Raw genomic sequence first — 25,652 nt, forward strand, 5'->3', positions numbered from 1 at the left:
GGTTAGCACTCTGGAAGGCCAGGAGAAGTCCACGTTATGACTTAGAGTCTGAGTCCCAGAAGTGAATACAAAGGGCAATTCATAGAAGCTAATTCCTTCAGAAAAGAAAATCCAGGACTTTTGAATTCTTACCTCACAGATATGCCTCCTATAACTCTGTAACTGTTGCCAGGAAACCCTCTCTGGTCACCAATCCTAGAGTTCTAGTATTCTCTGTCGACTCTCACACTCCTCAATGAATGATAGCAATTATTGTACATAGTGCTGAAAGAGGAATTACTTTAAAAAGAAATAGCACATAAACAAAGAATTATCATATGACCCAGCAATTTCACTCCTAGGCATAGAGCCCTCAAAATTAAAAACAAGTACTCAAATACTTGTACACAAATGTTCACAGTAGCACTATTCACAATAGCCAAAATGTGGAACGATCTAAATGTCCATCAAAAACAGAAAGAATAAACAAACTGTGGTATAGACACACAATACTATTCGGCCATAAAAAGGAATAGAGTACTGATACATGCTACAATGTGATGAACCTCAAAACATTATGCTAAGCAAAAGACGCCAGACACAAAAGGCCACATATTGTATGATTCCATTTATATAAAATATTTAGAATAGGTAAATCCATAGACAGAAAGAAAAATGGTGGTTGCAAAGGGCTGGGGGGAGGAGAGAATGGGGAGTAACTGCTTAATGGGTATTGAGCTTTCCTCTGGGGCAATGAAAATATTTTGGAACTGGGTAGAGATGGTGGTTGCACAATATTGTGAATGCACTAAATGCCACTGAATTGTTCACTTTAAAATGGTTAATTTTATGTCACATGAATTGCACAACGACAACAACAAAAAAGGAGGAGATGTTGACTCGGCTGGCATATACCTTTATCTTTTTTTACTTGGACATAGATGGATCAGCCATTATGTGACCATGAAGCAACAGACATTTGCCAAGAATGGCTGAGCATCAAAGATAAAAAGGAAGCTAGGTCTTTGATGTCATAAAGGAACCACGGTATCATCAATTTTGAGACAAAACTCCTAGTTGAAGAAATAGCACAGTCATTGTTCTTTATAAATTTCCTCTCTAAAAAATGACCTTAACATAGACTAAGTGAAGAAAGTCACAAGTAAGCCTTGGGTTAGATGTACTTGTTGCAAGTACTTTTGGTTAACAGATTTCACCAGTTGCTGGGACAATGCCCTTTGCTGCATAAATCCATAAGCATTCCAAGTAGGAAGATAATTAACACAAAATAGCATCACAAATTAGGTATACGAGTAACAACAGAAACTGAAAATAACAGTCTTTTATATAAAGGTCATAGTTTACTCCTGGCCTACATAAACATAATTATTTATTCATTCAACATGTATTGATGACTACTTACATTTCAGGCACTGAGACAGGTATATGAGCCAGAATACTACAGCGAGCACGAAAGATGAAGTCTCTGCCCTCATGGAGCTTACATTCTATCAAAGGGGAGATATAGGTGATAAACATATAAGCAATTTCACATACACTGTATGTTAATATAGTGCACATAGAGCAACACACTGAGTTTCCAACTGCCCTCTGAGTTAGGCCTGGCTCTCAGCCCCTCCATCTCTGGCATTGCTTCACAGGGTGCGCAGGTTCCTCAGCTACCCACGAGTCAACAGCACTTTCAACATCACACTGGGCTCAGTAGTCAAAAATTTTTCAGTTCCTTATCACAATTGCTGACATTATCCCTACCTCCCATCCTACTTCGAAAAAGAAAGGAACAAAAACACCACACCCCCCATTACCACCCCAAAAGGTGAAAAATTAAACCAGAAGCAAAATTCATTATCGTCCCAAAAATGAAGAGCCAACAAATAAAACAAAGCGCTTTCTAGCTTTCTGGTAGGGGTTGTGGAGGAGAGAAAGGTGGGCAACATATTCAGGTCAAAAACTTGTATGTGAGGAAAACTGCAAATAATCACTAAGTATAATACATGTAACTCCAGCACCTGAAGAAAATGCCCTAGACCAGTGCTGTCCAATAGAAACACAATGCAAGCTACAAATGTGAGCCACATGTGCAATTTTAAATTTTCTAATAGCCACATAAGAAGAAATAAAAAGGAACAGGTGAAATTATTTTTAGTAGTATATTTCCTCTAACACAACATTTCCTCTACAGCATTATCTGTCCACATTATCTTTTCAACACAATCAATATATTATTAAGATACTTTACATTCTTTATTCCCATACTGAATCTTCAAAATTTTAGTGTATATTTTATATTTATAGCACATATCAATTCAGATTAGATACATTTTCAAGAACTCAAATATCTACATGTGGCAAGTGGCAGCCCAGACAAAGTACTCACTAACGGCTTCCCAGAATTGAAGCTTCTTGCACTCTCATTGGCTGTGCCCAAGAAGCTATATTCTGGCACCCTCTACTGTTAGTCCTGGAGACACAGCCCTAGGTACCATGAACCACAAGTGAATATAACCGATTAAGAGAATATACATATATTTGCAATTTGGGCAGGTACAAAATTATCAGCCTTGGTGAAGAAAAGGTTATGTTCCTCTAGTGACAATTCAACTGTCCATTCACCCATTCAACATTGTGCCAGAATTAATTCTATATGCTAGTATCCTGCCCTGAGAGAACTTACAGTCTTTTGGGGGAGAGATTGATAGATATAAATAATTAAATAAGAAATAAATAAGTTCATTTCAAATAGCAATTTTGCTATGAAGAAAATAAAATAGGAAAATATGATCATGAATGAGAGAGATTTACTTTAGACAGGGCAGAGAAGGTTTCTCTGAGGTGGCATTTAAGCTGAGAATGGAATAACAGGGCCAAGAGTGGAGAATAATGTTTTATGCAGAAAATACAGTTAGGGCAAAGACCTAAGGCAGGAAAAAGCTTGGCATATTTGCAAAACAGAGAGAATGCTACAGTGGGGGAAAAAAAATCAGTGATGGGTTCTAAGGGGTTGGAGGGATGGGAGTTGATTGTCTGATTTATATTTAAAAAAAAACTCCTTGCATGGTGTGGAAATAGTCAAAATCCATGAGGGTGGTTCTAAGAGTAGAAGTGAGGAGACTAGCTGAAAGGCTGCCATAGCCAAGATGATATTTGTGGCTTGGAATAAACCGGACATGCAGAAAGTAATAAGAAATCAGATTTACAGTATATTTTAAGTTTATCAGCAAGTGCTGTTAGCTCTACCTTCAAAATTAGATTATATTTTGAGCCTGAGAGTACTTACTGATTAATTGGATATGGGATGAAAAAATGAAACTATAGCCAATTATTAGTCTTCTGACTTGAGCATGTAGGTGAAATGGTGGTGCCATTTACTGAGATGGAGAACTGAAACATGAGCAAAACCTGTTCCTCCTCCTCTATTTCAAATACTGATAAATGGAACCACCATCCAGTCAGAAACCTGAGTTTTATGGAAGGCCCTACCCTATCCAAACAGTCACCAAATCCATTAATTCTATCTCACCAAAGTTTCTCATATCTGTCTGTTCTTCTCCATCCCCATTGACTTGGACAATTTTTTCGACCAAATACTCACCAAGGGCACTTCAGGCCTTAATCATCCGCAGGTTTAAACTCCAACCTAAAATCAATACTACAATTTGTTCCTGTGATTAAAATTCTCCAACAATATTTTTGATATTTTGGCAATATCTACCAAAGTTTAAAATGGACATGTCCTTTGGATGGCTCCCTTATAATGCTATCCTAGAGAAATACTCAGAGAATGAAAATATGAGGGTAATTCATGATAGCATTTTAACAGTGAAAACCTAGACACTTACCTAAACACCATTCAATAAGGAAATTGTTACACAAATCATTATACAACTTTATGGTAAAATTCTACCTATTCCTTATTTCAAAACTTGAAGCGGATCTAAACATACTGAGATATGGAAAAATTTTCATCTTTTTTAAAGATACTTTAAAAGCAAATGGCAATGTTTATGTGATTGCCATTTTTTCAAAAAGCATTTCAGTGTATCTGTGGGCATGTGTGTATTGTTTTAAAGGCCAAGAAAATGCCTGGGATGACACACATTAAACTATTGCCAACAGTTATGTTGGGATAGCGAGATGGGGATGGGCTGGGTGGGGAGTTTCCATTTTTTACTATGTATGTATCTCATTGGATGAATTTTTCAAAAATTAACATTCATATAACAATCACCACCAAAATAATTCTATGACCACCTTGTATGCCTTAATATGATTCAAGGCACTTTAGGATCTGTCCTTCTTTCCAAACTAATTTCTCAGACTTACTTACTTTAGGTAGGCAACAATGTTCTTTTATGTGACAGGAAATGTGGGTCGATTGTTGAAAATGGGTCACGTACTAGGCATGTCGGCTTTGCAACTAGAATAGGAAAGGTAGCCTCCGATACTTAGAAGGATGTGAAGCTCTTTCTCAAGAGAACCTTAAGTACTTATATTTGTTCATTCCTCTGAGGGCACACCAGAATCAGTTCATTCCTTTAACTCTTCAAAGGGGTAAAATTTCATGACTCTTTCCCCTTCTCAACCCATTTGGCTTTGCACATTTTAAGACATCTGTACTTATTCTGTTCAGTTTATTATGCTTCTTTTATTAATATAAAAAGCCAACGGAATAGACAACAAATTTATAATAGTGCCAGTTTCTTTCTAAAATACTTCTTCATTTTCCTAAGAGATTTTTAGATATTTTAAAAAACAAAGTGGTAGTAGCCTAGCTTGGCTAGAGATAACACATGTGAAATAGCTTTGGTGGAAACAAAATGCTAAACAAATAGAAGGTGGAATTATATCAATTTCTAAATTCCAAAGATTTTCATATTTGTTTTTTGACTGTCATTTCTTACTTTTTTAAAACTCAGGAATAAAGAAAAAAAGAAAGTACATATGTTAAGTCTTTCTGTTGTGGTCCTGGCTTTGAATCTAGTCATAGAGCCAACTGGTAGAAAAGAAAATGAACTGCTCTTCCCAATCTTATTCCTATTCAATACTCAAATTCTCTCGAAACAGAACCAGAAAGTTATGAAATACTCAGTTCTTCTTCCTCAGTCATTCAGATGATTAGACATGAAGTACCTTGGCAAGATAGAGAAACCTAATCAGTGATCATTTATTCTGTGGCTTACTACATTATAACTATTAAACCTGCCACGTACACTAACTAGTCCCTCAACTAAAATGTCCTTCACTTGGTTTGAATTGCTATCGCGCATAAGATTTCTGGGGTTTTTTTGTTTTTCCTTTTTTTTGGAGGGGGGAGTATTAATATTTGACCTCTTTAAAAAAGTATTACTTCCATAAAATATCGAAGAAGGGAATCATTGGTGATCCTAGCATAATCCTCTCACTGTTGACAGCTGAGAAACCAGCTCAGGAAGAGTACATCAGATACCAGTGTCGCAGCGCCAGTGTCTAGTTAACTGCAGCTGGTAGTCAGGGTAGTTTCATGACTACCGGGCTATGCCAAATTGGACATTTTCTTTTTAATCATTTAAACATAATACTCCTTAAGGTGTTTTAGAAAAAAAGGGCATCTGAATAAGAAAAAGCCCTCGACTTCAAGGACAGATAGAATGAAAGCAAGTTTTCCACCAGATATAAGGTTATGGATCACCAAGGGCCAGAGCTATTTATTCAACACCTTACTTACAGCACAGTATGATAAGTAATATTTTTTAGTGCAGTGTGAAGAGAAAAAAGTTCCTTTTAAAGCCACAGTTGACCACCCATGCTGACTTTTAGACGTGGGAAAATGACGGCTCCTTGGTCTGGGAAATATCCTGATAGGCCACTTTGGATTTGATAGGAGTTTTCAAGGCACTACGTAGACTAGGGATAAAATAAAGAAAAAAGTTATTTTCTCTAATACATTTATAATTTTCTGAGGCCTTTGGAAAGAAAGCTGATGAAGGGAAGTAAAAAGGAAGCTTACATTTTAGTAAGATTTAAAGCCAGGACTGTGCTTGAGATAAAATCTGTGAGAATGGTGAAGAGACTTCTTAAGAACAAGGACATATACAATCTACTCTTGTATTCCTTGATAATGTAATGCTGAGACAAAAACTCCTGTCATTGTCTGTCCCCTGCCCAGTAATGTAAAAACTTCAATGAAGCTGTTACACAGACCTGCATTGATGGAACTCTGGAAGTCAGGATAGGTGGCAAAGCCAAGGAAGCAAGAAGACAGAGCAGGAGGATACAAACAACCAGCCTATTCCATACCCCGTCCTGCCCCCACCCAAAACAAAATGACACTGAAGAAGTATCCCATGATGTTAGGATAAAAAATATTCCATTTAAATCTGGAAAAGTTAGGACACCTAAGAAGCTGACATATGAGTTATATTAATACAGCCAACCTTACTCAGAGACAACTTCCAACCATCCCTTATTATATAGGTCGTGGGTGATAACAACTCCAGCCATTCTGAGGTCAACAGATACTGTGACTACAGGTGTCAACCAATCTTGGGTGTGGGTCTGACCTACCTAGAGCTTCAGAGGCTGCTAATTTCAGAGGCTCCCATTTTTGGTAATTCTGTCACTAACTGGCTTTTCTCACCAGAATACTATGCCACTTAACAGACATAAACCTGTCCAACGAAGTAATATCAAACTCTATTGAGTCATTAGATATATTATCAAAATATGAGTAATGTATAAAATTTCATATATTAAGTCATATTTTCCTATTAATTTTGAGTTTAAATTCAAAGACATTTATCTAATGATAAATCCAGGATTTTTTTTTTTTTAAAGGCACACCTAACAATCCTAGCATTAATAAAAAGCTTCCTTTTGTCACTCTGTTTCTTTAATTCTACCAGGATGTTTCTACACGATCTTTTGTCCATTTAATTCTCTTTCCAAAATGGAAATAATCTTTTCCACTATAACATATTAAGACCACTGTAATTCTCCACTCTAATTATACACACACACACACTCACACAAATATATATATATACTTGCACACATATATCTACTCACAGGTTATAAAAATTACATGAGTCAACATATGTTAAAAAGTTGGTACCTAGACACATTTATTAGCTTTTTTCTTCACATGTACACACATGTAAAAAAATGGAATCCTTCTATACTTAACACACTATGAATATTTTTTCCTATCAATACATCCTTTGTAATAGCTACATGGCTTCTTGGAAAAATAATTTCATCCCTGATTAGTCCATATTTAGTATATCTGTGCATCTATCCAATTTCAAACACTGTTGCAATGAATACACTTACTTATACTTTTGTCTTCACTTTTGATATTTTTCCATAATATAAATTCATACACATGCACACATAATATAAATTCATGCACTGCACACATACACACACAAAGAAGGAAAAAAAGAACTAGGCCTTGAGGTATGTTCATACAGATAGCAGGGGGAAAATATAGTCTGAAGACTGAGAAGGAACAGACAATGAGGTAAGGAGAACAAGGGAACAAGGACATTGTAATGGCTAAGGTACTAAATGAAAACATTTCAGACAGAATGGATTGATAGCATCAAATACTGAAGAGCGGCTAAAGAAATTGAGAAATAAAGGTCTGTTAGACTGGACAGTTAGGACTGGAGGAAGCTATTTCAGTGTAGGAATAGGGCAAAATCCAGATCGCAAGATGGAGATAAAGAAATATGTAAATAGTCTATGATCCTTTAAGAAGTTGGTAAAGGGGAAAGAAAAAAGAATGCTAGTTTTAGGAAGTACAATATGCAAGTTAGATTCAAGAAAAAAGTAAGAACATTTATTCATTGAAATAAAGAGCTGATAGTTTTACCCAAAACTAAGTTTTAAAACTTAACATCTGATCACTATTTTCTTTAAATGAACTTGGTTCTAGAACTATGAAAGTTTAAAAAACAATGTTTAAAAGCTGAACAGCCCATGTGTACCAGGTATATACATAAAAGTTATTCTTTAAGCAACTTATTGTCAGAAAAAGTTTGGTCCACATACAATTGCATCTATTATTTTAAATAAGACTAATAGGAGAAAAAAGTCTGAAACTTTTTTAATGGGAAGAGTATTCATTTTAATTATGCTCCAAGGTGTTACAGAGCTGGAAATTAACACATTTCAGTCAGTATAAAATAGAGCTGTCAATATTCAGTCATTTATATAACCCAGGTAAATGAAACATCACTTCACACAAGGCTCAGATATTCTAAAAGCTATCTTAACTTCACGCATGTACTATAAAATGATAAATACTTAAAAATTACAATGCAAAGGAAAGCATTACAAAAAATACGATTGTTATAGATTCTGATATGAAAGTTCCTTACTTTTAAAGCTCTGCCTTAGGGACTAATACCATGCTACATGTCAGAACCAAAAATAAACTATGTTCCTTGAGGTTATAATGTTCAACAGTATACTGGATGTACTCTAAAATACCATGTCTGACAACAATCAAAAGAGAGACAAAGAAGGCTTTCAATGATGTTGAGAGAGAAAAAAGAGGAGAAATCAATTGCTATATGCTAATTCCTCCTGGAATGGCCTCATTAAACAATTTAAAGCACTGTAGAAGAACAGAAAAAGAAAGGGACCAGTCTCATCTTTCTATAAAAGATTTCCAAACCAGCACAAGCTCTGGCCATTCTGAAAGGCACTGTTCTCAATGCTTTCCACTCCAACCCCTTAAGAGGACTCTGTGTTCCAAGTTCATGTTTTTTCTAATTTCTTCAAAGGGTTTACCAAGCACAATCTCTGTTTTTATCATCGAACTCACAAACTGAAAAGTAGTAAGCAAAACAATAGAACCTATCAGTCAGGTCAGTTCTAAAGACATACATTTTGTTTTAGATAGTAATCATGAGATTTAGGTCTATCCATCCCCCTTCTGCATACTCTCCCTCATTCCATTACTTACTAACTCCATCATCAGTGATTTGCTGTTGGCAAGCTGCTTTGGTTGGCAGCAATATAAGGAATTGTTTAGAGTGCTTGGTCAGAACAGATTTTTAAAACTGTGATCAGTGAATTATTGTAACGTATCATAGTGGGCTCCTGAGGGCAGACAGAAAGAATTTAGGCTTCCCTCACTTATTTCAGAAGGGCAACAATGCCTTGAAAAGAGATTAGATAAGAAAACACAGTAAAATATTAATACTGTAATAATATCAGGGAAGGGAATGCTTGTAGCCAACCTACCTTGTTGGGAAGTTTCTGGCATAAAAATCAAACTTTGTCTCCCAATATTTTTTGTGCAAGATTAACAGTCGCTTTACATCAAAGAGGGGCAGAAAGCCACTTAAACACTTTCCTTCAAGGGTAGGCAATTTCTTTTTGAAATGAGCATTAGAGAAAGGAGGAAAAGGCAGGGAAAGCTCACTCAAAGAGGTCCTCAAACATCCGTTGTCCCATTGCTATGTATGCTTCCTTCTCCTCTGGTGTCATCTGTGCCACCAGCTCTGGTCGCTGGCTCACTTCACTGTAGGAGAACGGACGACCAGCCACCATGACAATGGGGTCATCTGCTACTTCCTCAAACTCATCATCTTCCTCGTCCTCTTCCCGATGATGTACGCCTACAGCTGCTGGACGGGGTGGGGAGTCATCATCCGACTCGCTGGTCTCGCTCTCTGAGTCGCTGCCATTGGCAGTGGTCACAGGAGCAGCTGCCCCCACTGAGCCTGCCATGACGGAGGGAGTCTTCTTCTCATGAATGAGCAGTGCTCGCATAACCTCTTCATTATCATCCAGCCCTGCACGGCCTTCTTCACGGTCTTGAAATGCATCTATATCTATGCCACCTGGGATGAAAGACCCAGAAAGTCAATATCCTTAAATATATAAGATATTCTCTTATAACTAATAAAATATATAATATTTTAATATGTTTAAATATAGATAATATTATAAAATAACACAGACTTCACTGGTTCCATTTGTGAGCTGCTGTCCATAATATATTCAAAATGTTTCTCACAAACTGGAATTTAAGTAGCAAAACAATTAAGTACATGGGTTTTAAGAGTAATATGGTCTGGAGTTGAATCCTGGTTCTTTCGCATATAAGCTATACCACTTTGGTCAAATTATTTCGTCTCTAAACTTCAGTACCTTGTTCTGTAAAATGAGTGATAAAAGCATCTACCTTCTAGGCTCTGAATAAAAGCATCTGGAATAATATCTATAAAAGGTCAAGTATAGTAGCCGGCATAAAAGGAAATCAAATATGGCTCTTCATTTTGCTGAGAGTAAACCAGAGGCTTTATAATAGCCTATACAGTCCTACATTATCTGGATCTCCTCCTGCCTGCCTACCACCTCTTTTCCTTTTCTTCACTCATTCTGCTCCAGCCACAGTAGCTTCCATGGAATTCCTTTTACACACTATACACAGTCCTAACTCAGGGCCTTCATACTGCCTGTGCCCTCTGCCTGGACAGTTTTCCTCTAAGTATCCATATACTTAACTCCCTTATGTTTTTCATGTCTTTACTCAAATGCCACCTTCTTTTAATTTGCTCCCAACCCTATATTCCCAAAGCTTTATTTTTTTCCCCATAGCATTGATTTTCTAACATAATGAATAATTTATATCTATTGTTTTTGTCAACCCCTTTCCCACCTTGTAGGTTCTCCACAGCAGATATTTATTTATTTTTATTCAGTGATATATCCCATGCACCTAGAATAGTGCTTTATCACTTGTTAGGCACTGAAAAAATATTTGATGAATGATTGAATAAATGGCAGTTTTATCTTCCTGAAGCTAATGAGCATACTCTGAACTCTTTGTTAAAAAGAAACCTAGCATCACGAATGAGCTTCTCTCACCACATATCTCTTATTTATCATTCCGTGTACACCTCTTGCCTAATATGGTGAAGATGAAAAATTTAAGACAAATATTTGTATTCCATATTTAGAAAATACTACCAAACATATTGTCTTTTAAAATATATAACAGGATTAAAAGTGTTATTTGGAACTGACTCCTTAATTTAAATCCTGACTCAACACTTTTTAGCTGTGTGATTTTGGCCAAGCTACTTCATTTCTCTCTGCTTCAATTTTCTCAAGTACAAAAAGGGAAAAAAATAATAGCATCCACTTCACTGGATTACTGTGAAAATTAAGTGAATATCTGTGAAGTGCTTAGAACAGGACTGGCCCTCAAAAGAGTCTTATCTATTATCATCATTATCATCAAGAGAAGGCTCAGAAATGGTCAATTCTGGCTACAGATGAAATGAAAGCATCTTCTCATCAACATATTAGAATGGATTAGCTATAATCCTGGACATTTTAGAAAGTATAGAATTCCTGAGATGAGATATTGGACGGATAAGAGAACGGAAACAGAAATTAAAAAGTTTAAATTTAGGTCAGACAAAACAGGCTTTTGACAACATGGATGTAAAAATGAGAATTAAAATCAAACTCAACTACTTAAAAACATTGCCAAAGGCTGAACTTCTTCCCAAGAGTTCCTATTACCAATGCAGTAATTCAACAGAGAAAAAAAAAAAAAACAAAAAACACAAGAAATGCATACAAGTCTCTAAGGCAACCACTACTTCTTAAAAAAATTTTCCTAATGGCTTAATATTACCAACATAGTATTTTAATTAATGTTTAAAGTAAATATAAAATTAGGGAGAAAGCAATTTAGTTTTGGAAACTAAATGAAGTTGTATCTAAATGACTTCTGACAAGGGTCTTGAGATGTATGGGGGGAAAGGAAATTGTTCTGTTATAGATGAAAACAGAATACAAAAGTATAAGGATAAATGAGCAAATCTTTGGATGGTAAAGTTGAAACACTAGTTCTAGTCTTATTTAATAGAGTTATAAATTACAAAGATGATATATACTGGGCGGTTGTCAAGTTCACTGATGATGCTAATATTTTAGCAATATTTAGGAATATTACTAAATTTCTAAAGCAATTCTCGGTGCTTAAGGCCCAGCTGATAACAAAATAATATAGGAAAACCTGAAGGTTGTATAACTGGGCAGAAAAGTGATAGAGCTATTTCTAAACTGGCAAGTGTAAGAAAATCTGCTATCTTAAAATAATCTAAAATATACTGAAAGACGTGGTTCAAGCAAGGAGATACAGGGCAGAAGATTGTTTTTCAAAAAACCCTGAACAATTCTAAAGATGTTATTCTTAATATTTTTCCAGAACCAAAGCAACAAACAAAAGTGCCAGGTAAAAACCAGAGGATGTTGGAAATAGAACTCAAATCACTGATGATGAATCCATGCATGAACAACATGTATTGTTCTGGTCAGTAAGTCTCAAGCAAAGGATATTATAATCAGAGATTGTCCAGGAAAAGGTAATTAAAAAAAAAAAAAACTGTAGGTGGAGATGGCTTGGGGGAAGAGGACAATTTATAAGGAAAGCAGAATTAAAAGAAATTACTCTGGTAATGAGGACATGATTGAAGTCTGTAAAATTCTGAAAGATATTCAAATGACTAAGTCTGAGGAAAAGTTAAGTGTAGGACAAATAAGATTCGATTCACACATTCACTAAAGGACAGAGCCCATTCTATTACCATAAACCTTAATGACAGGATGTGACACCATATTATCTTATTTTTTATAGACAGAAATATTCACAAAACTTAATTGAGTAGTCTATATAACTTATCTGAGGCCTTTATAATTCAAGTTCTATTATTCTAAAAATTGTAAACATCTTAGGTTAAGCTTATGAGCCTAATTGTATATAATATTGGCAAACAATCATTTTATTAAATTTTATTTCTATGTTCAAAGAAAAGAAGATTTGGTTGCTTCAAGAACAGGCAAGAAGCCAACTTGGGGAAAACATGCCTATTAAATAGCTGACAGGCTAATTACTATATAATCTAGAACAACTTGAATCAAAATAACTAAATATCATAGCCAAGCTACTCAGCAGGAAGGAGGGTGAGTGAAGTATGGTTGCCAAAAACAAACTTTTTTCTGATTTGAATTAAAACACCAAAGAAAATCACAGTAGAGGTATCACCTGCTTTTATCATCATTACCCAACTCCACATTAGTTTTACAATTCTTAGAAGACACAGTAAAGAAATGCTAATTATGAATGGAAAAGAGGTTAGGAGAAAGGCCAAAAAACAAGTGGTTTTCAGTTATTGATAATTCTTTACTGTTAAGAACCATACTCGGATGACATATTAATAATGATACATGGAGGTATGTAGATTCTAATGCTGATGAAATCCAGCCAGAGGTACACATTCCCTTTCATCCCTGCATCCTGGTTTCTAAGTAATCTTTATCCAGTCTTAACTTCCCATTTTCTACATATTCCTAAATCATCACCCAGCAAAATCTTTGAATCCTGTAACTTAAGACTACTATATAAAAGTAAAATCTTGCAGTTCTCAAACTTATGATTATTATGAAATAATAATCACAGAAATTTCTAAAATCTAGTAAAACATTTCACCAATCTTCTTGGATGGTACCCTTGATCTTTCACAAAGGTGATGTCTTTCTATAAATTTCAGGCAGCACAAACTCCTTGGTATTTATGAGACAACATTAAAAAGTTTGGACTAGTGTATGATTATGACTCCCAATTCAGAGAAATAAAATGAATATAAATTAGAGCATCAGGAGAAAAAAAAAGAGATGAACTTGGCCACCTTGAACACAATTACACTTTTCAAAGAAATTAAGAGAAAGATGGCAATTTTTTATATCAAAAAATGGATATTATTTTAATTTTTATTTTAAGTTTATTGGGGTAACATTGGTTAATACAATTGTCTAATTTCCTGGTGTATATTATCATTGACATCTGTATATTCTACTGTGTATTTACCACCCAAAGTGCAGTTTCCTTCAGCTACCATATATTTGATACCCTTTACCCACTTCACCCTTCCCCTTCCCCCCTATATTTGACCCCCTTTACTCCATCTACTTCTCCCTTCCTCCTTCACCCCACTAGTAACCACTACTCTATAGTCCTCTGGTAACCACTAGTCTATATTTCATGTCCATGAGTCTCTGTTTGTTTGTCCTGTTCATACAAATGGTTATTTAGAAGTTCAAGATGGCAGTATAAGAAGATCCTGAACAACCTCCTCCCATGAACCTAACAAATCTACAGCTATACATGAAAAAATTTCCTCTGCAAAAGACCTGAAAATTGGATGAACAAATTCTCTACAACAAAAGATAAAGAGCAGCATAAAGATGGAAGGCAGAGACAGGGTCTTGCAAAAAAAACACACCCCAGACATAGAGATATGAACTTGTTAGGGGTCCCCAAATATAGAAATTTTCCCTGAGAAGTGAGGAGTTTGTGCCCCAAAACAGATACCACAAATGTTATATCTTGCACAGAAGAGATGAAGTCCCAAAACACCTGGCTTTGAAAACCAACAGGGATCATGTCCAGAAAATCCACAGAACTGTATGGAACAGAGAACTTGTGTGCAAAGTCACCTGCCCTGGAAATGACACAAAAACACCAGTTTGAAAAGCGCCTAGACCATATATGAAGAAAATCCACTTACTAATTTTTAAGCCGGAGAGACAGAAAACTGTTGGGACTTTCCGTGGGAATGAAGACACTGGAGGGCACCATTTCTGTAATCTCATACTATCCTATTAATGTTAGGGCTCGCAGACACCATTTTGGAACTCTCCTAATCTGTTAGCACAGATGGGCATATGCCCTGAGAACTCTGCCCACCTCCAGGCTACAGCTGATGCATGTTACAGCCGGGCATAGCCCTGCCCTCCAACATGGCACTTCAGAAGTAAAAACACAAAGAGACAGAAAATAAAGGGATGGTGAAAGATAGTCCATGTAGGAAGCATTTTCTCAGTCTGTTGAGTTCTTGCTTCCAGTCATATCCTCTGTTTGACTCAAATAAACTCATAAAAATTCAAAAAGAAAAAAGATATTCTATGGAAATAGAAAGGAAAAGAAAGCTGGGGTAGCTATATTTGTATCAGATAAAACAGACTTTAAAACAAAGGCTGCATAAAAGACAAAAAAGGGCACCACATATGATAAAGGGATCGATTTAGCAAAAAGATTTTAAAGTTTATATGCACCCAACACAGGAGCAACAAAATATACAAAAGAAATATTAACAGATCTAAAGGGAGAAATTAACAACTATACGATAATAAGGGACTTTAATGCTCCACTTACATCAATGGCTTGATCATCCAGACAGAAAATCAATAAGGAAACAGGGACTTGAAACAATATATTAGATCAGGTGGACTTAATAGACATATATAGAACATTCCATCCAAAGAAGAAATCCAAAAATATCTAGAGAAATAAAAACAGAAATACAGCACACCAAAATCTATGCAATGTAGCAAAAGTAGTTGTTAAGAGGGAAGTTCATAGCAAGAAATCCTACCTCAAAAAACGAAGAAAATCTCAAACAAAAAAATCTAACTTTACACCTAAGGGAATTAGAAAAAGAAGAACAAACAAAACCCACAGTTAGCAGACAGGAGGAAATAATAAAGATCAAAGCAGAAATAAATAAAAGTGGAAATAATAAAGATCAAAGTGGAGACTAAAAAGAAAATAGAAAACTTCAATGAAACTAAGAGCTGTTATTTGAAAAAATAAAATTGACAAACCTTTAGTTTTTCTAACCAAGGGAAAAAATCAGAGCAGGCTCAAATAAACAAATTCAGAAATGATAGAGAAATTATAATACTACAAAAATTCAAAGGATCATAAGAGATTACTACAAACAATTAGATACCAACAAAGTGAAAAATCTACAAGAAATGTCTACAAACATACAATTTCAAGACTGAATCATGAAGAAATAGAAAATCTGAATAGATCGGTTACTAATAAGGAGATTGAATCAACACTCAAAGAAACTCTCAACAAACCAAAGTCCAGGACCAGACTGCTTTGCTTGTGACTTCTACCATTCAAAGATTTAGTTCATATCCTTTTCAAACTCTTTCAAAAAACTGAACTCATTTTACAAGGCCAGCATTACCCTGATACCAAATTTAGACAAGGACAACACACACACACACAAAAGAAAATTACAGGCCAATACCCTTAATGAACATAGATGCAAGAATCTCCAATAAAATATTAGCAAACCAATTTAACAATGCATTTAAGGATCATATAGCATGATCAAGTGGATTTATTTCAGGGATGCAAGGATACTTCAACATTTGCAAGTCAATCAACATGATACACTACATAAACAAAATGGAAAATAAAAATCATATGATCATCTCAATAGATGCAGAAAAAGTGGCAAATTTTTTCCATTTATGATAAAAACTCTCAACAAAGTGGGTATAGAGAGAACATACTTCAACATAACAAAGGCCATATATGGCAAACCCACAGCTAATACCATACTCAACAGTGAAAAGCTGAAAGCTTTTCCTCTAAGATCAAGACAAGGATGCCCACTCTTGCCACTTTTATTCAACATAGTGTTGGAACTCCTAGCCACAGCAACTGGGCAAGAGAAAGAAGTAACAGGCATCCAAATGAGAAAGGAAGAAGTAAAACTGTCACTATTTGCAGATAGCATGATAATATGTAGAATACCCTAAAGACTCCACCAAAAAATCATGAGGACTAATAAATAAATTCAGTAAAGTAACAGGATACAAAACTAACTATAAGACAATTAAGAAAATAATCCTATTTATAACTTATCAAAAAGAATAAAATATTTAGGTATAAATTTAACCAAGAGGTAAAAGACCTGTACAATGAAAACTATAAAACACTGAAAAAATAAATTGAAAAAGATACAAATAAATGGTAGGATTTTCCATGCTCATGGATTGGAAGAATATTGTTAAAATGTCCATACTACTCAAATCGGTCTGCAGATTCAATGCAATCCCTAGAACTAGAACAAATAATTCTAAAATTTATATAGAACCACAAAAAAATCCAAAATAGCCGAAGCAATCTTGAAAAAGAACAAAGCTGGAGGTGTCACACTCCCTGATTTCAAACTATACTATAAAGCTATAGTAATCAAAACAATATGGTATTGACATAAAAACAGACACACAGAGCAGTTAAACAGAATCCAGAGCCCAGAAAGAAACCTGCACATATATGGACAACTAATTCATGACAAAAGAGCCAAGAACATACAATGGAAAAAGCAAAGTCTCTTCAATCAATGGTGCTGGGAAAACTTGACAGCCACATGCAAAAGAACGAAACTAGATCGTATTTTACACCATACAAAAAATTAACTTAACTTGAACATTAAGACCTGAAACCATAAAATTCCAAGAAGAACACATAGATAGATGGTAAGCTCCTTGACATCAGTCTTGATGATGTTTTCACGGATCTGACTCCAAATGCAAGGGAAACAAAAGCAAAAACAAATGTGACCACATCAACCTAAAAAGCTTATGTGCAGAAGAGGAAACCGTCAAAATGAAAAGACAACCTACTGAATGGGAGAAGATATTCGCAAATCATACATCTGACAAGGGGTTAACATATAAAATATATAAAGAATTCATACAACTCAACAGCAAAAGAACAAACAACTCAATTTTAAACATGGGCAGAAGAACTGAACATTTTTCCAAAGACAAACAGATGGCCAACAAGCACATGAAGATATGTTTAATTTCACTAATTATTAGGGAAATGCAAATCAAAACCCCAATGAGGTATCACCACACACCTGTTAGAATGGCTATCACCAAAAGGACAAGAAACTACAAGTGTTGAAGAGGATGTGGGAAAAAGGGAACCCTGTACACTGTAAATTGGTGCAGCCAGTCTGGAAGACAGCATGGAGAGTTCTCAAAAAATTAATAGAACTACCATATGATTCAGTTATTCTACTCCAGGTATTTATCCAAAGAATACAAAAATGTTAATTCAAAAAAACATATGCACTCTTATGTTCATTAAAGAATTATTTATAACAGCCAAGAAACGAAAACAACCTAAGTGTCCATCAATGGATGAATGGATAAAGAGATGTGGTATATATACATAATGGAATACTACTCAGCCATGTGCAATGACATGGATGGGCCATGAGGGTATTACACCAAGTAAAATCAGTCAGATGGAGAAAAACAAATACCATATGATTTCACTCGTATGAAAAATCTTAAAACAAAAACAAAAACAAACTCATAGAAACAGAGATTGGCAGTTATCAAAGGTGAAGGAATGAAGGGTGGGCAAAATGAGTAAAGGGGATCAACAGTATGGTGAAGAACAGTATCTACACATTTGGTGGTGATCGCTTTGTAGTACATACAGATATAGAATTATAATGTACATCTAAAACATATAACGCTATATACCAATTTTACCTCAATTAAAAATCAATAAAGATTTAAAAAGCTATTTGTTTCTTCAACTAAGTTGAAGGCTAATAAAAGTATACTGTTTGGTTTTAATGCTTACTGCACAGTTTCTTACTTTCTGCTATAATACAGTTGTTTTGGAAAACAGATATAGTGGTTTAACACTGAAACTAAAAACTGCCTGATTTCCTACTACGTTCATTTTCTACTGAGCCCAAGACATATTCATTTTATGACTTCTCTTACCTTCCTTCATCTCTTCGGAACTATATGCTCCTTGGACAGTGCTCTCTCTCAACCAAATGGGTCTCTCTTTGGCAGATTTCCCCTCCAGGGAGGCTCGATGAAGATCTTCTTGGTCATCCATGTTAATGACAACATTCTGAGTATACAAATCCTCATAGGAGGGACCTTTGGCGGCCCATGCTTCCCGGTGGTGCCCACCTGCCAGGCCAGCAGTTCCAGCAGTAGTTGCTGCACGGTCCTTGCTATGTAAAAAGATTAGAAGAGGACAGTAAGAAGAATAATTAAAGTTTTGGTTGGAAAAGAAAGGCAGCAGGAGAGGTGGTTACTAAAATATTACAAATAAATGCTATCTAGCAATCATGCACACATGTTTAAGAATTTTGAGAAGCCGCTCATATACCACAGGGTGAAAGCTGCATGGGCTGAAAGAATGTATATTTATATTTAAGTTCTTCAATCACTGGATCATCTGGTGTATCAAAACGACAGAGGTTTTATAGTTTCAAACATTTCAATAAATCTATTTAGGGAGAGGGGAGAATATGGGAACACAATCCACTTAGATACTAGTCTGGCAAAAATCTCTGCCAGTCACATCTTTCATGACTATTTCGTTTAAAAACAAAACAAACCCTAAAACAAACAAAACATTTTAAAAAAACATTTTCTCAGCTCAACCCAGAATAATTCAAAGTGGTTCTGTCTGCTTTTCTCTTTCTCTTCTGCGCTGTGAAGCTAGAAAAATATTCTACAAAGCCAGACTTCAGCTTGGAATTAATGTACTTTTCCTGCTACTCACCAAATAAGGCACATCCTTATGCAAAGAATAGCCTCTTTTCTACTGAGTTGTATCTTTACATCTCTGCCTATGTTGACTCTCCATTTCCATCCTTCAACTATTATTTCTACCCTGAAGAACCATGATCTAATTCTCAGTCTATTTTGTTTTGCTTTTTACTGCTACTACCCATGAGCCTCTTAGCCTGTTCCAGGCCTGATCATTCCTTACCTTTCTTTAGACACTAATGTTTCCTTATCTCTATGAGTTAGTTTTCTTTCCAGTGTTCTCTGTGTTATCTGCTTGTTCTACTTTCAAACTATTCCATATTCATTTGAATATTCCTGATTCTCTGTGTGTCTAAGCTCACGATATCTTCCTCCGCCTGCTATTATGCTTTCCCTGCACTAATTCTATGCAAGACTCTCCCTCCCTCTCTGTTTAGACAGCTATGTTTTCTCCCGTAAACTACCTTCACGTTTCATGAGCTTCCTGCTCTGTACCTTTCTTTATACCTTTTGCTGTATTCTTTTCAGTGTCCACTGATGGACTCTTTTAGCTTTATGTTTCTCCTTTACTTCTCTTCCATTTTACTCTAAATCTTTTCCATGGATCTTAGACTGATGTCTTGAGTGGAGCCTTGTCTCATTTTGAGCCCAATACTACTTCATTTGTCTTTATGTCCTGTACCACTTCTATCTCTCATGAGCCATTCACTATTTTTCTTTCTCTTTAGTCCTTCATTTCTGCTTACTCCATTGCTCTTCATTTTTTCCTAGGCCCACTTATAGCTACTTGAACTTTCTGCCTCATGCTTACTTAAGTTTCTCTGATGTATATCTCTGTCCATATATCTGATTGGCCCATTTCATCTCTCCCTGAGAATACTGTGTTTCTGACCATCCTCTGGAGGTAATTCTGGGCTTATCCCATCCCTCCTATTCTCCCTCTGAATATCCACAATCCCACTGTCACTTTTGCTATACAAAAATATGCTCTCTTCAGTTGTCCAATCCATGTTGATCCAGTCTTTTGATCCATGCCTGCCAGCTACTGCCTTTAGCTATACCCACAGATCCTTATAAACCTTTCTTTCCCATGGCCTTTGAACCAATTATTTGTTTTTCCATTCTGAGTCTAGGCTTACTAGGTACCTCTCTGTACCCAATCCATCTATTTGTCTTGCTATAAAGTCTTAGGCTACAGTTGCAAATAACTGGTTTCTCTCTATCTTTTCTTTCTGCATTCCCCTAATGTTACTTTTTACACTATTTACTTTCAATTTAATCCTTATCTGTCCTTAGTCATTCTTTATCTTCTATCTGATACATGATGTCTTCTGAAAGGCTGTGTTGCTGCATTGTTGCCTTCACTATAATCTGACTCTGCTTACTCTGGTGTAAATTGGCTTGGTCTACCTCAAGTGTTTACTTTTTTCTCTTCTTCTCTCTTGGCCTGATCTGTGTTTACGTGTTATGTACTCACTCTATATCCTGAGTCTCTCTTCTCTAACCCAGCTGCCTTCATGACTCCTTTGAATGTCTCTTCTGTCCCCAACTGTTGTGCTGAGCCTGCTGTATATTTCTGTCTACCCTCAAATGGGTCTCCTGAGCTAGTCATATATATGCCTTTTCTGTTTCTTTCTACCCACTCAATGTTCTTTTAGCTCTGACCCAGCCAACTACACCCCTATCCTAATCTATTTCTTCTCCATCCTCACTCCTAAATGATTCACTATCTTTAACAGTAACTCTGAAGACTATCTTCAGAAGGTCAGCTAGTACTCAGTACTTTGAGCAGAAAACAAGAAAAATAGAGAGAAAAAACAAGACAAAATAAATGTTAGCACAAAACTACTTCTTAAAAGTCTTTTGTTTTTAGTACTTCATTATGGAAACTCAAGATTGGTTTTATTACAGTTTGAAGCAGAAGATATTGGACCATAAGTCAAACAAAATTTAAAATTTGGAATAATTTCTTTTAAAAGATATATTTAACCATGGAGAGTCAACTACACAGATTTTATTTCTACCTTCAACACAGATACAGACAAATCTAAATCATCAGCAAATGTGAAACTAAAAATCTAGATAGACACTTAGGTGCACTCCTGCATATTTAAATTTCTGCTATGGAGAGAATGTACACATTTTACTTAAAGATAACGAAAGTGACAATTTAGTTTTGAATCTTTTCACATTATAAGAAATTTTAAAATGTTTAAAAGATATGACTCTTTCTCAGAAGTGAGAGAAGAATATTATTTCAAACTAAATTTTTAAAGATCTTTAAGGTGAGTGTTAAATAAGAGATAATGGAAAGGGAAAAGCTACAGGAAAGGAATTCAATTTAAGAAAGACAGGAAAACTTTAAATATCACTGATGGGTCTTGCTAAAAGGCTGGAACTGTCCATCAGCTCTAGGGTTAAGTCTACTAGTTCTGCAAAGACAGCCAGCCTCTGGTTCCTGATCTCGGTATATGCTAGAATTTAATTGGTTACAGATCAGTAACCAAACTAACAATGATGCTACTTATTTCTTAAAAATCATCAATGAATTACTATTGTCTCTGAGCTCCTATGCCACTCTATTGTAGTTTCTTTTCTTGTTTTTGGGCCAGGATGACTATTCCAGAACTGTTATGCTCTAAAACAGATCTTATAGTACAAAAAGGCTAAACCAATACTACTTCTAGGATGCTATATCCAGGTGGTGGAGCTTGTCAATGCTTGGTGAAGCCATCTCAGCCAGGGTAACACTTTGTAACCTAGTTCCAACAGTCCTCCTGACCACATGGAAGCAGCTGTCCTTTGTTCTGGCTGGCAGCTCCACATACCCTATTCTATATCTTTTGCCTGCCTCCATTTCCCCCTTTCTTCCCTAGAGACCAGTCTTTCTTGATCAGTTTATTTCCTTTTTCCTGATCCTTCTTCATTCCTAATAAGAAGCCAGGTGACTTGCAACAGTGAGTTACTATTTAGCTTCTGGTGTCGCTTAGACTTGTCTCCAGCATGGAGTAATGGATAACTAACTAACTAAAGATCTGGAATGAGAGGAGGACATTAGAAGAAGGATGCCGGTAGTGATGGTGATGAATGCTATTGTAGTGGGAAAGCACTCTGACACACAGGAAAATAACTATAGTTAGAAGAAGAAACACAAGAATAATTCATAGATATTATTATATTGTGTAGAAAGCAATCAGAGAGAATGTTGCAGCATACATCAACTTGAAATAACCCATAGATTTAGAAAATTATGTATTTTTGTAAAATAAATTTCCCTCATAGGTTTTTTATATTACAATTAAAGTATTACTTCAGTGGACAGAAAAAGATTTAAAAATTAATTCTCAATAAGAGACTAAATGAGCAGTAACGAAAATTTCAGGCTATTTGTGATATGGATGATATTGGTTGCCTACCAATTGTGGCCCCTCTCCTTCTTTGCTTATTGATTTCATTCAAAAACTGATGGCTATTTGCTCCAAAGAACTCTGGGACTTCCTAAGCACTAGGAGGTTAACCCTAAATAGTATAAGCACCAATCATGTGATCTCATATCCTTTGTCAAATGCTAGTTTAGAAATAAACATATAAAGCAATCTGGCCAATTGCTTTATATTGAGGAATAGAGTAGGAAGAAGGGTGCCTTCTGGGAAAGACTTCTTTAATCTTAAAATAGGACACAAGGAAGAAATGGTCCCTTTTTTCTACATTTGGACATTTTCATCTATTTGTGATATCTAGAAAGATTTGGGCATCTTAGGCTAGCTCACCTCATAGTCTCAAAAGGACAACAAGCAGGCTGAATTTTGCAGAGTATAAACATGGAACAAATCTAGATTCCTGAGAATGTAACTGAGTTATGAAATTAATCCTGAACTGTACTCCTCAGGACTTCTGGTCATGCTAGAGAGGCTTTTCTTACGTTAAAGCTACTTCTGGTTCAGTTTTTAGTTATCACAGGTAGGTAAAGGCATCCTAACTGATCTTTAGTGCTAGACTGTAAAATTCATAATACCCTGTACAAAAACAAAACTTTCTGTACAATTGGATAGTTTTTAACCACCCAAAAGAAACTCATTTTGCTTAAGATTGTGCAAAATCTTAAGCAAAATCTTAATCTGTCGTTTTCTTAACTACAGAACCAGAGGGCATAAAATACTAAGAGTGTTCCTTAAATCTATACAGTTACAACTTGGACTACTGGGTACTATGGAAGGGTATAAACTCTAAGCTCTTAGTTTGACACTAGAAAGAAAAAGAGAAAGGGTAGAGTAGGAGGAAACTCCCTGACTCCCAAATCTCTTGTATGCTTTTCAAAAAAGAATATAAACCACTTTTATGAAATGGCAAAACTAAAGCTGACTCTGCAATTCAAATATTAGGATACGCTCATAAAAATAGGGAGCCATGATAAGAAGTATTAACCCATAGGTAACACCTACTTCACTTTCAAGGAAGTTGCTTTGAAAACTAAGGCAGGCAAGAAAAATGTAATTAAAATGCTTCGAAAACAAAAAATGAATGCTGTATTCCTTATAGAACTTCAGCCTTCAGAAGTTGGCTAGAAAAATTCAATATCCCCAAGAGGCACAACCAATTTAGGATTAGCTAACAACTGGCTGAGTTGCAGCAGGCCTAAGTAGAGTTAGTACTTGAAGTCAAACCTGACTATTTAAAGATTTCTGCCTAAGGCCCACACTGTTCTGTATTCAGTACAAACAAATTTCATCACAGGCACAAGTTAATAAGACAAGTGTGGCAGAGCTAAGCATCTATGGTACATTAGTCTTTAGTCTTTTTGGTAAATTACCCATTCATGCTCTCCAAGGTGTAAGCAGTGAAAGAGCAAGGTTAAAAGTGTTCTTGGTTAAGGGCACAGGGCCTAAACTCACCTCTGTTTCAGAGCTGGTATTTCTGTGGGTTCTGGCTCAAGTATTTCATAGGCCAAGTTCACATCCTCTGTCTCCCGAAGCAAAGCATAAATGGGCTCAATTTGTTCATTAAACCTTGCCAAAAGTGTGCGCGCGTCTTTTTTGGGCATTGCTGATTCATCTTCTTCTACCTCTGTACGGCAAAAAGTACAGTGGAAAGTTCCTACAGAGAAAAAAGTCTCAGTTCAGTGGAGAAAAATGCTCAAGACTAGCCTTTAGCAAACCATTTATATCTTCACTCCTCCTCTATCATGGTATTATTAAAACTTTCAAATATAAAGAAAAGTTGAGTTTTACAGTGAACATCCACATGCCCATCGAGATTCTACAATCAACATTTTGCTATATTTGATTTATCATATATCTATCATTTTTTGATGCTTTTCAAAGTAATTTCACCCAACTACAGCATAGCAAATAGTTTTTAATCATATTTCTAACAAATGCATACTTATTTTAACTTAAAACCAAATTTTTTACAGCTTACCAGTGAAACTTGTACCCTTTCCCAAAAGCCGTCTTTTTGTACATTACACATTTCGGTCTACTTATGAGGAAAGATAAATAAATATCTGAAACCCAGTCTCTTGTCATACTGTGCATTGTCACAAGGCTATTTCTTCAATCTTATTAACTATGTATATCTAAATAAATTTAACCAATAACTTCTAAAATTAAAGTTCAAGAAGCCTTTATTATTATTTCTATATCTCTCACATTCAACTTGTAACTAAATTATAGTAATTCCTTAGAAACGTCTAAGATTTTTCACTTCTATTGGCATTACACTAAACTAGGCTACCATTGTTTAACCTGAAACAGCTTTGTAAATCAGGTCTTTGAGCCTCTCAGTTCTCCTTCTCTAATTCCTGTGCTCCCATTAAAGTCCATCTGGATTTCTACAGATGACAGTATTACATCTAAATTTCTCATATTAACATTCTAGATCCTGTATAATATGGCCCCAAAACATCATAACTGAACCACAGTCCTTTACATGTTAAGTAAATTCAAACATCTGAAAGACAATATACTGGATATTAATAATTATTATATTTGTATAGTACTTTGTTTTTAAAATGCTTCCATGTACACTTCTTGATCTTTATACCAATCCTGCAAAGTAATGTCAGAGCTGAGGTTCTGAGGAGTTTTGTGATTTGTCCAAAGTCACATGGCCAATAGAAGCAAAGTAATAACAGCAGCTATTGTACATGGAATGCTTACCAAGTATCGCCAGCCCTCTGAGATTGGTATAATTATTGCCCATTTAAATCTGTAAAATACAGAGGTTCTAACAGGTTAAGTAAC

The 25,652-nt window shown here is 35.6% G+C and overlaps 1 protein-coding gene across 10 annotated transcripts in view; it reads right to left on the reverse strand.

Moving 5' to 3' along the window:
• Positions 1–1,351: 1,351 nt before the first annotated feature.
• The window catches only part of GTF2E1 (general transcription factor IIE subunit 1), a 44,276-nt gene continuing 19,975 nt past the window's right edge, over positions 1,352–25,652 (reverse strand). For all 10 annotated transcript variants that reach the window (XM_016158859.2, XM_016158863.2, XM_016158861.2 and 7 more), the window contains 3 exons: positions 24,303–24,504; positions 18,625–18,866; positions 1,352–9,833 (listed from right to left, as the gene is read on the reverse strand). In XM_016158859.2, coding sequence (XP_016014345.1) covers positions 9,409–9,833; positions 18,625–18,866; positions 24,303–24,504 — 869 coding nt within the window. In that variant the 3' untranslated portion in view covers positions 1,352–9,408. The remainder of the gene's footprint in view (positions 9,834–18,624; positions 18,867–24,302; positions 24,505–25,652) is intronic.

The sequence above is a fragment of the Rousettus aegyptiacus genome, unplaced genomic scaffold (assembly GCF_014176215.1).
Source record: "Rousettus aegyptiacus isolate mRouAeg1 unplaced genomic scaffold, mRouAeg1.p scaffold_m13_p_4, whole genome shotgun sequence".
NCBI lineage: Eukaryota > Metazoa > Chordata > Mammalia > Chiroptera > Pteropodidae > Rousettus > Rousettus aegyptiacus.